At 37.6% G+C, this 12,461-nt stretch overlaps 1 protein-coding gene across 1 annotated transcript in view; it reads left to right on the top strand.

Annotated features, from left to right (window-relative positions):
- LOC107659453 (plexin domain-containing protein 2-like) overlaps positions 1 to 12,461 on the top strand; it is a 68,817-nt gene that overhangs the window by 52,742 nt on the left and 3,614 nt on the right. The window contains exons 7-12 of the mRNA XM_016448402.1: positions 1,181 to 1,280; positions 5,012 to 5,107; positions 6,039 to 6,120; positions 9,554 to 9,614; positions 10,141 to 10,294; positions 12,271 to 12,309. Coding sequence (XP_016303888.1) covers positions 1,181 to 1,280; positions 5,012 to 5,107; positions 6,039 to 6,120; positions 9,554 to 9,614; positions 10,141 to 10,294; positions 12,271 to 12,309 — 532 coding nt within the window. The remainder of the gene's footprint in view (positions 1 to 1,180; positions 1,281 to 5,011; positions 5,108 to 6,038; positions 6,121 to 9,553; positions 9,615 to 10,140; positions 10,295 to 12,270; positions 12,310 to 12,461) is intronic.

Below are 12,461 nucleotides of genomic sequence, written 5' to 3'. Positions count from 1 at the left end.
CTCTTCCTAACCAGGAACAGTCAAAAATAGTCCAGACTATAGTCTCACGTCGAAAATAACTTTAAATCCATATTCAAACTGGACCATGATGTGGTAACCTCACACCAATAAAGAGTGCTTCTAAAATGCATACAATTACATTGTCTTAAACTGTTACCATCAATCCAAACTTTGGCCATACACACAAAAAACTCCTTTAGACTGGGCTTGAAATGACACATTTCCCAACCAGGACACAGCACAATGTGTTCATCAGGTGAGCCATGCTGGCTACTGCTGCTTGCTATTGCTAACTCTCTCTACCACATGGCTTTACTTAAGGAAACTTAAAACACCCTAGCATCCCTAGTGGTAAGGAAGAAAACTGCCCACAATATTCTTATTAACAGGCTCATGTCTGGCCCACACTGGGCCATCATGGGATTAATGTGGGCAGTCCCATAGTGTGGGCTGCTCACAGAGAGCCTGCGGTGAGACCAGAGCTGTGGGCCTCCCTTGGCAAGCCCGCACCGGGCCTGTTTAGGTTTGGTGTGGGCTGGCTCTAGCCCAGTGTGCCCGCAAAAAGCCAGCATGTGCCCCGCAAGGACATGTTTGCAGAGAAGACAAAACATAACATGAAAGCACACGGCTGATATAAGCATGAACCGCATGCTACACTGAACACCACAACACATGCGGACAGAAAAGCGTATGGCTGGAGCCAACTCGAAACCGCACACTCACACAACAAGACAGAACATGGAGCACGATTGTCCGAACCCCGACACAAAACCGAAACTGAACAAGACACGAGTGCCGGGATCGGAACACCACGCTCCAACATGAAACAAGGAAAAAGGGCACACAGAAAACAAGACATGACAGGAGTATCAGGGCTCTGTCACAAAAGACAAAACCACAAATAAACTAGACCGGAAATATTGTAACCCTCTAGTCAGAAGGCATTCTTGTAAATGCTGTTGAGATTTATTTGATTATTGCAAATCATATTTAGCCCACAAACTTCCTAACTGAATTATGCTTCTCCCTCTCCCCATGTCTGCTCTGCTCATCCCTATCTTATTTCTTTCTTTCTTGTCTTTCTTTTTTTGCTTTCTTGCTTTCCTTTTGATCTAGCTGTCTAACCTCACCTCCTCAGGTCGATGATGGATGAATTAACTAGGATGTGCTTTTATTTCAGGTCCCAGTGCAGATTGCAAAGATCAGCTCTGTCAATCATCCAGTGAAGGTTGGACTGTCTGATGCCTTTGTGGTGGTCCATAAGATTCAGCAGATCCCCAGTGAGTGAACGTGGCACATAACACCAATAAACAATCTGCATTCTGTATTCCAAGTGTGTGTTTTTTGGAGATTTGAGTTGATGACTGAATTTGGCAGGTGCTATTCAACCCATCAGAAAACTGGGAGTATGTTTGTTCTGACAGTCGATTACTTCTGGGATGATCTCAAAGCTCCATCCTCCTCCCTTCTCAAGCTGTCTGTTTGTTGTCTGGTGTGCCAAGCAGGAAAAGTCTTTGATGTCGTAGTAACAGTGAGCCCAGCAGGACCAAACCCAGCTGCGCCGGAGAAACAAATTTAGCAGATAAATATGTCTGGAGTTGGGCAGTGAGTGAGTGTGGGAGAGAACAGGAGGAGAGGAGGTGTTTGCTGTCAGGACATCATGAATGGAATCTCATGATTTTCCATGACAGCTTATTCTCTCCGAGCGTATGTGTGTCTGTGTTTGTTTGTGTCTGTCTGCTGAGAAAGGGCAGGATTTGCATCATTGTGTCTGTCTGTTACAATATGAGAACGAGAGAGACAGCTCTGAGGGGAAGGAGAGAGTTGAGAATGAGGTGGAGTGATTGAGAGTGGTAATAGCCTGTGTGGGTGTCATGGCAATTTTCCATTTCAATTAAAGGTATGAGACAAAAGTCTTTTGAATATTTATTTTCCTGCAGGAAAAGGTCTACATTCATACAGTCATTCAGGGTTGGCTGTAGATTGCAACAACGAGGAAACACCCAAACTCAACATTTATACTTTCATCAAATGCAGATGCTTTGTTCTCATCCAGTCATAATGCATATTCAACATATATGTCCATTTAAGGTGCCTAACTATGTCCTCCAGATGCATTTCTAAGAATTTAATGCAAATCATTTTCTAAGTAGCCAGGACGTCTAAGAAACTAAAATAAAATTTCTTTCTCACACACTTGTCTTGCACACATACACAAATAGATTTCCTGTAATCTCTCAGCTCATCGAAAACTCAAGCATACTGAAGCAAACTGAGTCTAAAGAACACTCTTTAGTACAGTGAAGCAAATAATACAGAAGAAAATAAAATTCCTTCCACAGTGGATCTCGCTTCTCTTTCACTAATTAGTGTCTGGAGACTCATCAGGTGACACTGTTTAAGATGCATAAGCACAGACATGCATATCTCCAGGCATTATCAGCATGCTACTAAGGGTTTTGTGACACCCCATGGGCAAGAAATGTAATTACCCACAGGAAGAGAAAAACAGCCTGCACTGAACAAGCTACAATTTCCTGTCTTAAAGTTTAGCTGCTCTTTTATGTATTAATACTCCAGCGATGTAGGTTTCAGCAAGGTCAGAGAGATACTTCCTCAGCTGCACACACACATTAACTTTATCAGAGAGATTTTCCCCTACCGTACACATTCATCCAGAGAGGTGACACACGAAAAGCCATATACACACCCGCAAACACACACACATTGGTTTCACTCTGTTAGAAAGGAGTGTTTTTATACAGAGGTGACCCCAACTCTTTACACAAACCTGTAGACATCAGTAAACTTAAATCAAAATGTGAATTTCATAATTTGTGAGCCTTTTAAATAGCAAGGAACTACATTTTTTCACTACTAAATTTGGTGAGAGATTTTCAAAACAATTTCTCTATTGCTTGATTTTAGGTAGTTTTGGTAGTAATTTTAATCAAACCTGCAAACACAAACACACACATATAGAAATCTTGCTACACTACCCATCCTCTCTTCATTCTAATTCAATTTTCCATTTCACTGCTTTTGGGCAATTCAGCTACCAGTCATGTAGATGATGTATTACTGGATGCATCTATATGTGCAGTTATATCATGCTTTTGATCCAGAGTGTGTTGATTATAGCGGGCTTAACTTTAACTCAAAAGACTATTATATACTGAATTACTTCCAGATGAAGCACATCAAAATAATGTAGGTTTATCAACCCATACATTTAAATTATGAAAAGTCCATTCTGTCTTCTAGGGTGTCGCTGGGATTCATGGCATTAGAGACTGAGTGTTAGTACTGAATAACCAATGTATAGTTCACTTAAGGCCAATTCACACTGCACTGACAGATGCTGACAAATGGCAACAGACATGTTCGTCAGGTTTTGTCTGATCAGTGTGTTACCCCATCGGCATCTGATGGCTTTGGTCTGCGCTTGAACGCCGATTGAACGTCGGCATTTGTTGAACCGACATTTGTCGGTCTTGGAATGTCTGAGAAGTAACGTTCTCTGTTGGCTGTTGACATTGGTCTGCCTCTGTCGGTGCGGTGTGAATTGGCTTTTAGCAGTGTAGTTTTTTCTTCATTCTATTTTAAATGTAACAAATTTTATTGAGTAAGAGATACCAACAAGAGGAACCTTTTTAATTGACTTAATTAGTTTAATACACACACAGGTCTTTTTTGTTTTAATGTTTAACAGTGTATTGGATAAGAGCTTCTGTTAGTGAGCATATTAAGCATTCTCTCCTGTGTCACTCGTTGGCGTTGGCATTGGAAACTACATGAAATAGTTTTTTTTTTCAATCAGATATACTGTATTCACAAATATTCAACTATTTCATTACAGTGAATAATGCATCCCAATGCTAGGAAAGAGTGTTTGATAACTTTGCATGCAATCAGTGTACTCTTAAGTTCTCACGCTGTGGTCCAATGTGGGTTTTGTCAGCTTAGACTAGATACAGATCTCTACTGAGCACATACAACTTTACTAGTCCCTTTTTTGGCAAAGATTCCCATCATTTAACATGAAATTAAACTTCTCCATCTATTTATGCAATTATAGACATGGCTAAATGAATTCATGCCTTATACAAAGATAACAGACTAGGACCATTTCACAATTGTGGATAACATCTTGTTTGAAAGAGCATGTGTCCGTGGAGCACAAGGATTTTTCGGTATGGAAGTAAGCTATTTCTTCTGATTGAACAAGACTTCAGATTCATTTGCAGCTACTGGTAAATAACTAAGAATAACAACGTGCAGTAAATAGTAAAACTATTTGCACTACAAACCAGTGTGTTCATGATTACGATAAAAATTACAATAACACAATAACAAATACCTGTTTGCCAGTGTTGTGCAGTGATGCTGTTCTGAAGCAAAGTCCTCATTGTTTTGTTTGTTTTTTATGTTTTTTTTAATCTAGTGTAAATTCCTGTTCCAGTTACAATTAATGTTGACACATTTTCCAGGTTAAATAAATAAATAAACATTACTTACACTATCAAAAAAAACAGCCAATACAGTATCTCGTGTTTTTAAGCATTTTTTTTTATTTTTTATTCCAAAATAATAGCCAACAACGGCGTAACAGATTTTAGATTTCATGTATGTTTTATTTGTGAACTGATGTTCTTTTGGATAGTCAAATTTATTTTTGGATCATCAGTCATCAAGCAGGTGTCATGATGTAAACATTGATTCAAGCAGCATAACGGACTGTTTTTGTACAACTAAAATAACTGGAAGCAGATTATCACAGAAGCCTTGCACATTCAAGTAAAAAATGCCCACACATTAAAAATAAGCTGGATTAAACAATTTAAAAGTACTGTAAATGTGTTCAAAATGGCAATTAAGAGCTAACGTACATGAGAAGACAGAACTTTACAGAAAAATGCTGTTCCTCTCTCTCTATTTGCTTGTGCTACAGAAGTTTCAACAACCCAAATGATTTACATGGTAATTGTAATGTGTGTTTGTTTGGCTCTAGATGTGCGGAGAAAGACTATCTATGAGTATCACCGAGTGGAGCTGTTAAAGACCAAAATTACTAGCAGTACAGCTGTAGAAATGATGCCACTACCCAGTAAGCCAATGGACACACACACAATATATATATACAGTGGTGTGAAAAAGTATAGAACCCCTTCTTGATTTCTTATTTTTTTGCATGTTTGTCACACTTTAATGTTTCAGATCATCAAACAAATTTAAATATTAGTAAAAGATAACAAGTGAACACAACATGCAGTTTTTAAATTAAGGTTTTTATTATTAAGGGAAAACAAAATCCAAAACTACATGGCCCTGTGTGAAAAAGTGTTTGCCCCCTAAACCTGATAACTGGTTGGGCCACCCTTAGCAGCAACAACTGCAATCAAGCGTTTGCGATAACTTGTCCTGAAGCAGCAAAACAGCCCCAGACCATCACACTACCACCACCATATTTTACTGTTGGTATGATGTTCTTTTTCTGAAATGCAGTGTTACTTTTACGCCAGACGTAATGGGACACACACCTTCCAAAAGGTGTGGCAGTAATCAGGCCTGGGTGTGGCTAGAGAAATTGAACTCAGGTGTGATAAACCACAGTTTTAACAGGGGGGCAAACACTTCTTCACACAGGGCCATGTAGTTTTGGATTTTGTTTTCCCTTAATAATAAAAACCTTCATTTAAAAACTGCATGTTGTGTTTACTTGTGTTATCTTTGACTAATATTTAAATTTGTTTGATGATCTGAAACATTAAAGTGTGACAACCATGCAAAAAAATAAGAAATCAGGAAGGGGGCCAACACTTTTTCACACCACTGTATATATATACATGCACACACAAACAGTCTTGATAACAAAACTGATGTACCTTATAGCTAACAGAGGCTTATATTGTTGTACCTCTTAGAGTTTATATCACAAGTTATATGGAAATCCAGTTCATTGTTCTATTAGCCTTTTGCTCTATTCATGATTGATTCTGTGCTGATGCATTTTCTATGTCTTTTTTTCTTTTCCGCAGCATGTCTTCAATTCACAAGCTGCACTTCTTGCATAGCATCACAGATTAACTTCAACTGCAGCTGGTGTCACCGGCTCAATGGGTGAGAAAGCAAACCGCTATTCATCTGTCTCTCTTGCCCCTATTCTAATGTCATTTTACTGGAATAGAAGATGCCGTTCTCAGACCGCTTGCCTTGAGGTGGTGCAATGAACGAGGGGAGTAATTTACATTTTACAAGTCAGCAACTGTCAGCAGTTGCTGAAACACAAGCATTCTCAACACAAGATGTGTGGAGATAATTCACCATTTCTAATTCAGCAGTCACAATGTTACAAGATTGCCTTTGTATATAAAGATGGCCTAAAAATTTAAACGAATTGTAAATATCATGTGTAAACCATTAACAAAATGTCATTTGCATCTTACGTTGCATTTTTTTAAGTAATAGTGCTTCAAATGTGGCAGAGAATCTTTCATACCAAGACTGCTTTTTCCTAAGAATGTGAGAAAGAGGAAAAATAAAGTCACATTCCTGCTGATTCATGCCTGGGCCCTCACCTCTCGAACCCAGACAGCTTTTCTCTGTAGATCACATACCAAAGAACCGAGACACCCGACCTCCTTTTGCTTTATTTTCCTGGCAATCGTTCCATGTGTCTACTCGTTCAATCCCTCGCTCTCATTCTCAAGCACATACATACACACCCACACACATGCATGCACATATTCTGAGGGATTCAGGAATATAATATCCCAGTTGGTGTTTATTGTAAGATTTAGTTTATGACTGGCAGAGAGAGAAAAAGACCAGTTCGCTTGTGTTAGAGGAGTTTGTTTTTCCCTTTATCAAGTGCATATGTCCTGCACACATTTTTTGAGCTGTAGCATTTTTCAGTGCAGTTTGTTATTTTTAAATCATTACATACCCACAATAATGATGCACAAGCACATCTTTCAATGTCAGTGGGACCTTGGTTTTTCCATCAACTTTAGGAAACCTGCTTCTAAATCAGCTGGATTGTATAATTAAATCGGAATACTGAGTCTTGAATCGTCTCCTGGTAGACAAGGGAGTCATATTCAGACTTCATCAATATGCATAACCATTTTTGTTTGGCTGGAGGTTATGGAAACAATGTATAGTTAGAAATTGCTGCAGTAATTAAAGTCAGTTTTTTGGCTTGATTAAGGCTGTGTGTTTGCGTGTGAGAGAGAGTAATAGAGCAGACTAATGATATAGTAAATGCAGGTAACTCAGTTGACTTAAGCTAATATAACTGACAGTCTGGTCCTTCCAATGCAATTTATCAACAATTTACCCCTTGTCTTTGGAGAGAGCAGACGAAGTCTAATCTGATGCAGTTGACACACACAAAAACAAGCTCTAACTGAACAGAAGACCATAATACTGTAGTAAAGTGTTGCACTTAATATCTTTCATATTTCATTACTCTGAAAGAATTAAATTACTTTAACATATGAGTGTATTAGTAACAATTATGTGCATCAAAATATAGATTTGCATACTTGGAAAAGCATTCTTTCACCCTCAAGGTCAAATTATTACTGGATCAGAATAAATTTGAGCTGACTGCATTTGCAGCCATTAACATGTAAATGAGATTATGAAAGGTTGGAGAAGTGCTGACGAAGGATGTGGCCACTGCCATAGGCAACCTCAAATCTTCAGAGATATATTTCAGTTTTACTTGTCTTCCTTGTATCATTCATCAGGGCTTGGGGTAACTGGGAGAGAAAAGGAAAGCAGACATAATGACCATGGTAAAGCTATGAAAGTAAATTACTCAAAATCACATTTGTTTAATTAAATCATTTGAAATCTAGTTTGTACGTTTTGTACTTTGGCCACTTTTGGGTCACTTGTCATGTTACTTTCTCCCTAGTAGGGGTTCACTGATACATTGTTGGCCTGAAGCGGATAGTTATTTTCATGTTATGGCATTTTATCTAAATGAATTAAAAAACAGCATAGAAAGAATATTTGACCATTAGATGAATACAGTGGTAATCAAAATGTAAAAATAGGGGAAATTAACATAAAATTAAACATCTAATATAAATATCCTAATGAATTACTGTATTTAATATGATACTAATATATTGTGCATCCTTACTCCCTAGCATTAATATTTTTGGTATATTCATTTAAAAGTTGCTTTGGATAAATGTCTAGCAAAATGAATACATGTGAATGTAATACTACAAAAAATGCCGCTACCACAAAAGAGCAACAAAATTGCAAAGTAGAAATAAAATGCCTCACAAAGTCAGCAGCTGTATTCAGTAGCAAATCTTTGGCCTATAGAGGTGGGTGTGTGTGTGTGTGTGTGTGTGTGTGTGTGTGTGCGCATTCCAGTCAGTAGCCACTCACAGCTCAGCTCTGCTTCCTGTCCGTGGGTCATGAAATCTCTAATCCAAAGCTTTCAGTTAGACAGTCTGGCACACATTATAGTGCCCTTATGCCACCACTGGTCAAGGTGCTTCTTTCCCAAGAGCACATCATGTGTTTAGAGCAGTGTCTTGTGTTAGCTGATGCCGACGCCTTCACACAATATTACAAGAGCTGAGTATAAATAAAGGAACAAAAGAAAGAAAACACATTGAAAAATGCTGTTCTAAGACACGCAGATTCCATAGACTGTCAGTTTATGTTACCTTATTGCAGAAATGAAAGTATTTCTCCCATGTTTATTTAATTGTTTTGTCCATTTATATCAACTCTTGAATAAAATTTGTTTTTCAAGCACAAAAAGGAATGGGATCCTTTTTATTTTTGTTTAATGTGACAGGCTGTGACAAGAGAAATAAAAATCTCACACAAACACACACACACACACGCACACATAAAAACAACTGGTTTGTTTATTACAAGTGAAGGGACTGGGCAGCAAATGTGTGTCTTCTTTTCTGACCCCAAAATATCAGCAAGAAACACGGAGAGATTATATGACGTGAGTATGGTGAATTGTACTAAACTAAAAAGAGATAATATATCACGAAAAGACGAATGGAGAATGGGGAGTTGCTGAAGGATATGGAGTAAGGGTGACTGTATCTCAGCAGATGTCAGGAATACCAAGCAGCCGAGGCCCATTGTGCTCCATTCTGAGTACAAGAAAAAATGAAGACATGGGAGGAGGAAACGAAATACTAGCTGTACTGACTCTATTAGCCAGCATCTATTACTGCTGTAGACAGTCCTCTGTATATTTCAGCGTATTGAATTTCCTGTTCTGGACCACAGTGAACAGAGTATTCTTAATGGAAGTTTTTGGAGGACTCATAAATGAAAATTAATTTAATGATTTATTCGCTTTTTTGTTGTTTTAAACCCGTAAGACTTTTTTTTTTCTTTTTTCCGTGGAACACACTCTTACAGTGTTTCTCAGAAGATTTCATAGGATTTTTCTGCATTGGTCAGCGATCTATAAAAGATGGAGATCATGTTTGTGTGTTATATTTATTGTGTGTGTCTTTAAAATACTAATGACTGTTATCATTTTTATTGACAGATGTTCCAGTGGCTTTGATCGCCATCGGCAGGACTGGGTAGATAAGAGTTGCCCAGATGAGGTATGTATGTGGATGTGTGTGGATGTTTTTTTGCAGATGGACGAACTCATCTGCAGTTTCCAGAGAGAAAAGGATATGCTATGCTCTCTCTCTCTCCCTTTTTCTCTTTTTCTTTCTGCCTTGTACAGTAAAGGCCACTAGTAATTCGTAACATGTATGACGATCTATTTTAGGTTTTTTTAATTCATTTTTAGCTTTATTTGTTTGCACATTGTTTGGTGTCTTTGATGTTTTTCAATTGTTGGTCTACTGTATGTACAGACTGGCATCTTTGGCTGTTATTGCCTTTATTATGGAATTTGGGTAAAGGGCTTTGAATTGTGTGTGTGTTTAGCACATTATTTTTATTTGTATTAATTAACTGCACTAAATTAACGTGTTAAACTGACAGCCCTAGTTTTTAGATAATAAAATATTGCCACATTTAATGTTACAGTACCAAAATGTATGCCTGAATCCCAAACAACATATCCACCATATCTCAGATTTGTCAGATCACCTGTCTTCATCTGTCTTTCATCCGCAGACTAAGGATAACACCTGTGAAATCATCAATACTACTAATCTCAATCTGCTGACCACTGCATCAGTTGCTAAGAAGACCACAAGGAACAAAGGAACTACTGAGGGTCAATCTACCCAAGCTCCATCACACATGCCCACCAGCATACCAACAGAAGGTACTGTCATGCCTGAATGAACACATATACCACTTAGGTTGAAATATGGAACATGAAACTGATGTTACAATCCTTTAGGAAACCAACGGGTCATTGATCTAAACCATTAGTTACAAGTGACTGCTCATTGTAAGAATACAGTAGGATAATTTTAGGAGGCCACCAATGGATTCTACGTAAATCAATAGACATGGAAAAAGAAAGGCTTATTTGTGCTTTATGAGTTTGGGGAAAATCCATTTCTGGAGAAGAAAAGACATTCATAATGTAGCTGAAGGGGTTCGCTAATAAATGGGGTTCAATAGATAATTATGCTCATCATTCTCCTTTGTGGCACACAAGAATCTTTCTTAAATAAACACTGACACTTACAATAAACACACTGAAAATACACCCTCATCCATATACAACTTAACTATTGTTTAACTGAGAACTCATGTTGTGTGCTTTGCTCTGTTTTTCTTTGTGATTTGTGCAAACACATTATCAGACAGTAAACAACACAGCATAAATTATAAATCTTGCCTGTGAATTATGAATACGCATATAAATATTTCAAATCTAGAGGAGCAGTAGTTGTACCCAAATTTCAGAACAAGAATTTAAACTTCTAATTTCATTGTCTTCCTACTTGTTAGTCTAGCTCAAAAGTCAAAATAAAAAAGTTATATTATTTTCTAATTATTACTTGCTTATTATTGCAGCAGTTCTGCTGTCAGCACTTAACCAACCGTGTCCTAACAAGGTGCAAATTCCTGTAAAAGTTTTGCTGCGTGACTCTACACATTCACTGCCAGTGAGAAAATATTTGATGTATAATGCACATTTATAAGGAGGGAAGGACTTTGGACCAGTGAGGTTTGCTGACAGGTCCATATCGAATAATCAAAAAATTTATGTACATTTACTATAAAACTGCAATTCTGCTGTGCACTATAAAGTTGGTAACCTGCATTTGTAACCCTAATGGCACAGTTCAACCAAATATAATAATTCTGTCATCATTTACTCACCCTCATGTTGTTCCAAACCTGTATGATTTTCTTCTAAACACAAAAGATATTTTGATGATATTTTTGGATATTTTGAAGTATGTTGTTAACCAAACAGTTTTGGTGACCATAGACTTCCATTGTATGGACAAAAATCTTTTGTGTTCCACAGAAGAAAGTAGGCCATATAGGTTTGAAACAACACGAGGGAGAGTAAATTATGACACAATTTTTATTCTGGTGGTGAAATATCCCTTAAATGTAGTTTTGTTGGTGTAACTTTGTGTCGAAGTTGATTCAGTGAGGTTAAATAATATGCTTTACTTAATTAAAATCTATGAATTTAAATGTAAACAGCATGAAGCACATTTTATGTTAACACTTTTATCAGAGTGAATTTGATCATTACACTCATCTCGAAATAACAAAATTTCACATACTTCTCTCCATCTCTAACCCTGATGTAACATATGGCAGCAAATCAGGTGTGTGAATGAAAGCATGTAACATGCTGTAAATGATAAACTTGACATCTTGCTATAACACCACTGGCTACATTGGATACTACAGCATCATCAGATCCCTTAGCATCAGCTGTTATCGTGCTACTTCATTCACTTCAGTTTCAGTTCTCACCAGAATTGCCTGTAGCAGATGTTGACCTGTCTGTCTCAGACAGGAGCTCTTCAGCTCACTAGAAAACATATTCAAGAATCTTGGAGTGGATTGCTCATTAACAATTCATTACAAATCTGAAACTCGCTCTCCAATCACAGGCATATTTTCCAATCTCTTTGAAGTTCTCATCACACACATGTGCGACCCATTTACAGCTGTTGATGAGATGTGGGTGTGTTTTTAGAGTCTATGACATCACAGTTCACTGTATGTAATGAGAAACTGTATACATGTAAAAATTAGCTTTAATATTTACTCCCTTTTTTCTCTCCCTCCTTCTGTCTCTTTTCTCATCTATTTTTATAGATGACACCAAGATTGCGCTACATCTCAAAGACAATGGAGGTAAGGTCTTAGCATTGCTGCAGTGCATGTGGTTTCAAAGTGTGTCTGTGAACTATAAAGCAACACGTTGCATCACTCTGATCTCACTTTTCTGATAAATAATTAATTTTTCCTGCTTATGCCCAAATAAGTTCATACATGTCTGTGTGTGT

The sequence above is a fragment of the Sinocyclocheilus anshuiensis genome, unplaced genomic scaffold, assembly GCF_001515605.1.
Source record: "Sinocyclocheilus anshuiensis isolate Anshui unplaced genomic scaffold, SAMN03320099.WGS_v1.1 scaffold815, whole genome shotgun sequence".
Taxonomy (NCBI): domain Eukaryota; kingdom Metazoa; phylum Chordata; class Actinopteri; order Cypriniformes; family Cyprinidae; genus Sinocyclocheilus; species Sinocyclocheilus anshuiensis.
The sequence above is the reverse complement of the archived record's forward strand: the minus strand, read 5'-3'. Positions and strand labels throughout refer to the sequence as shown.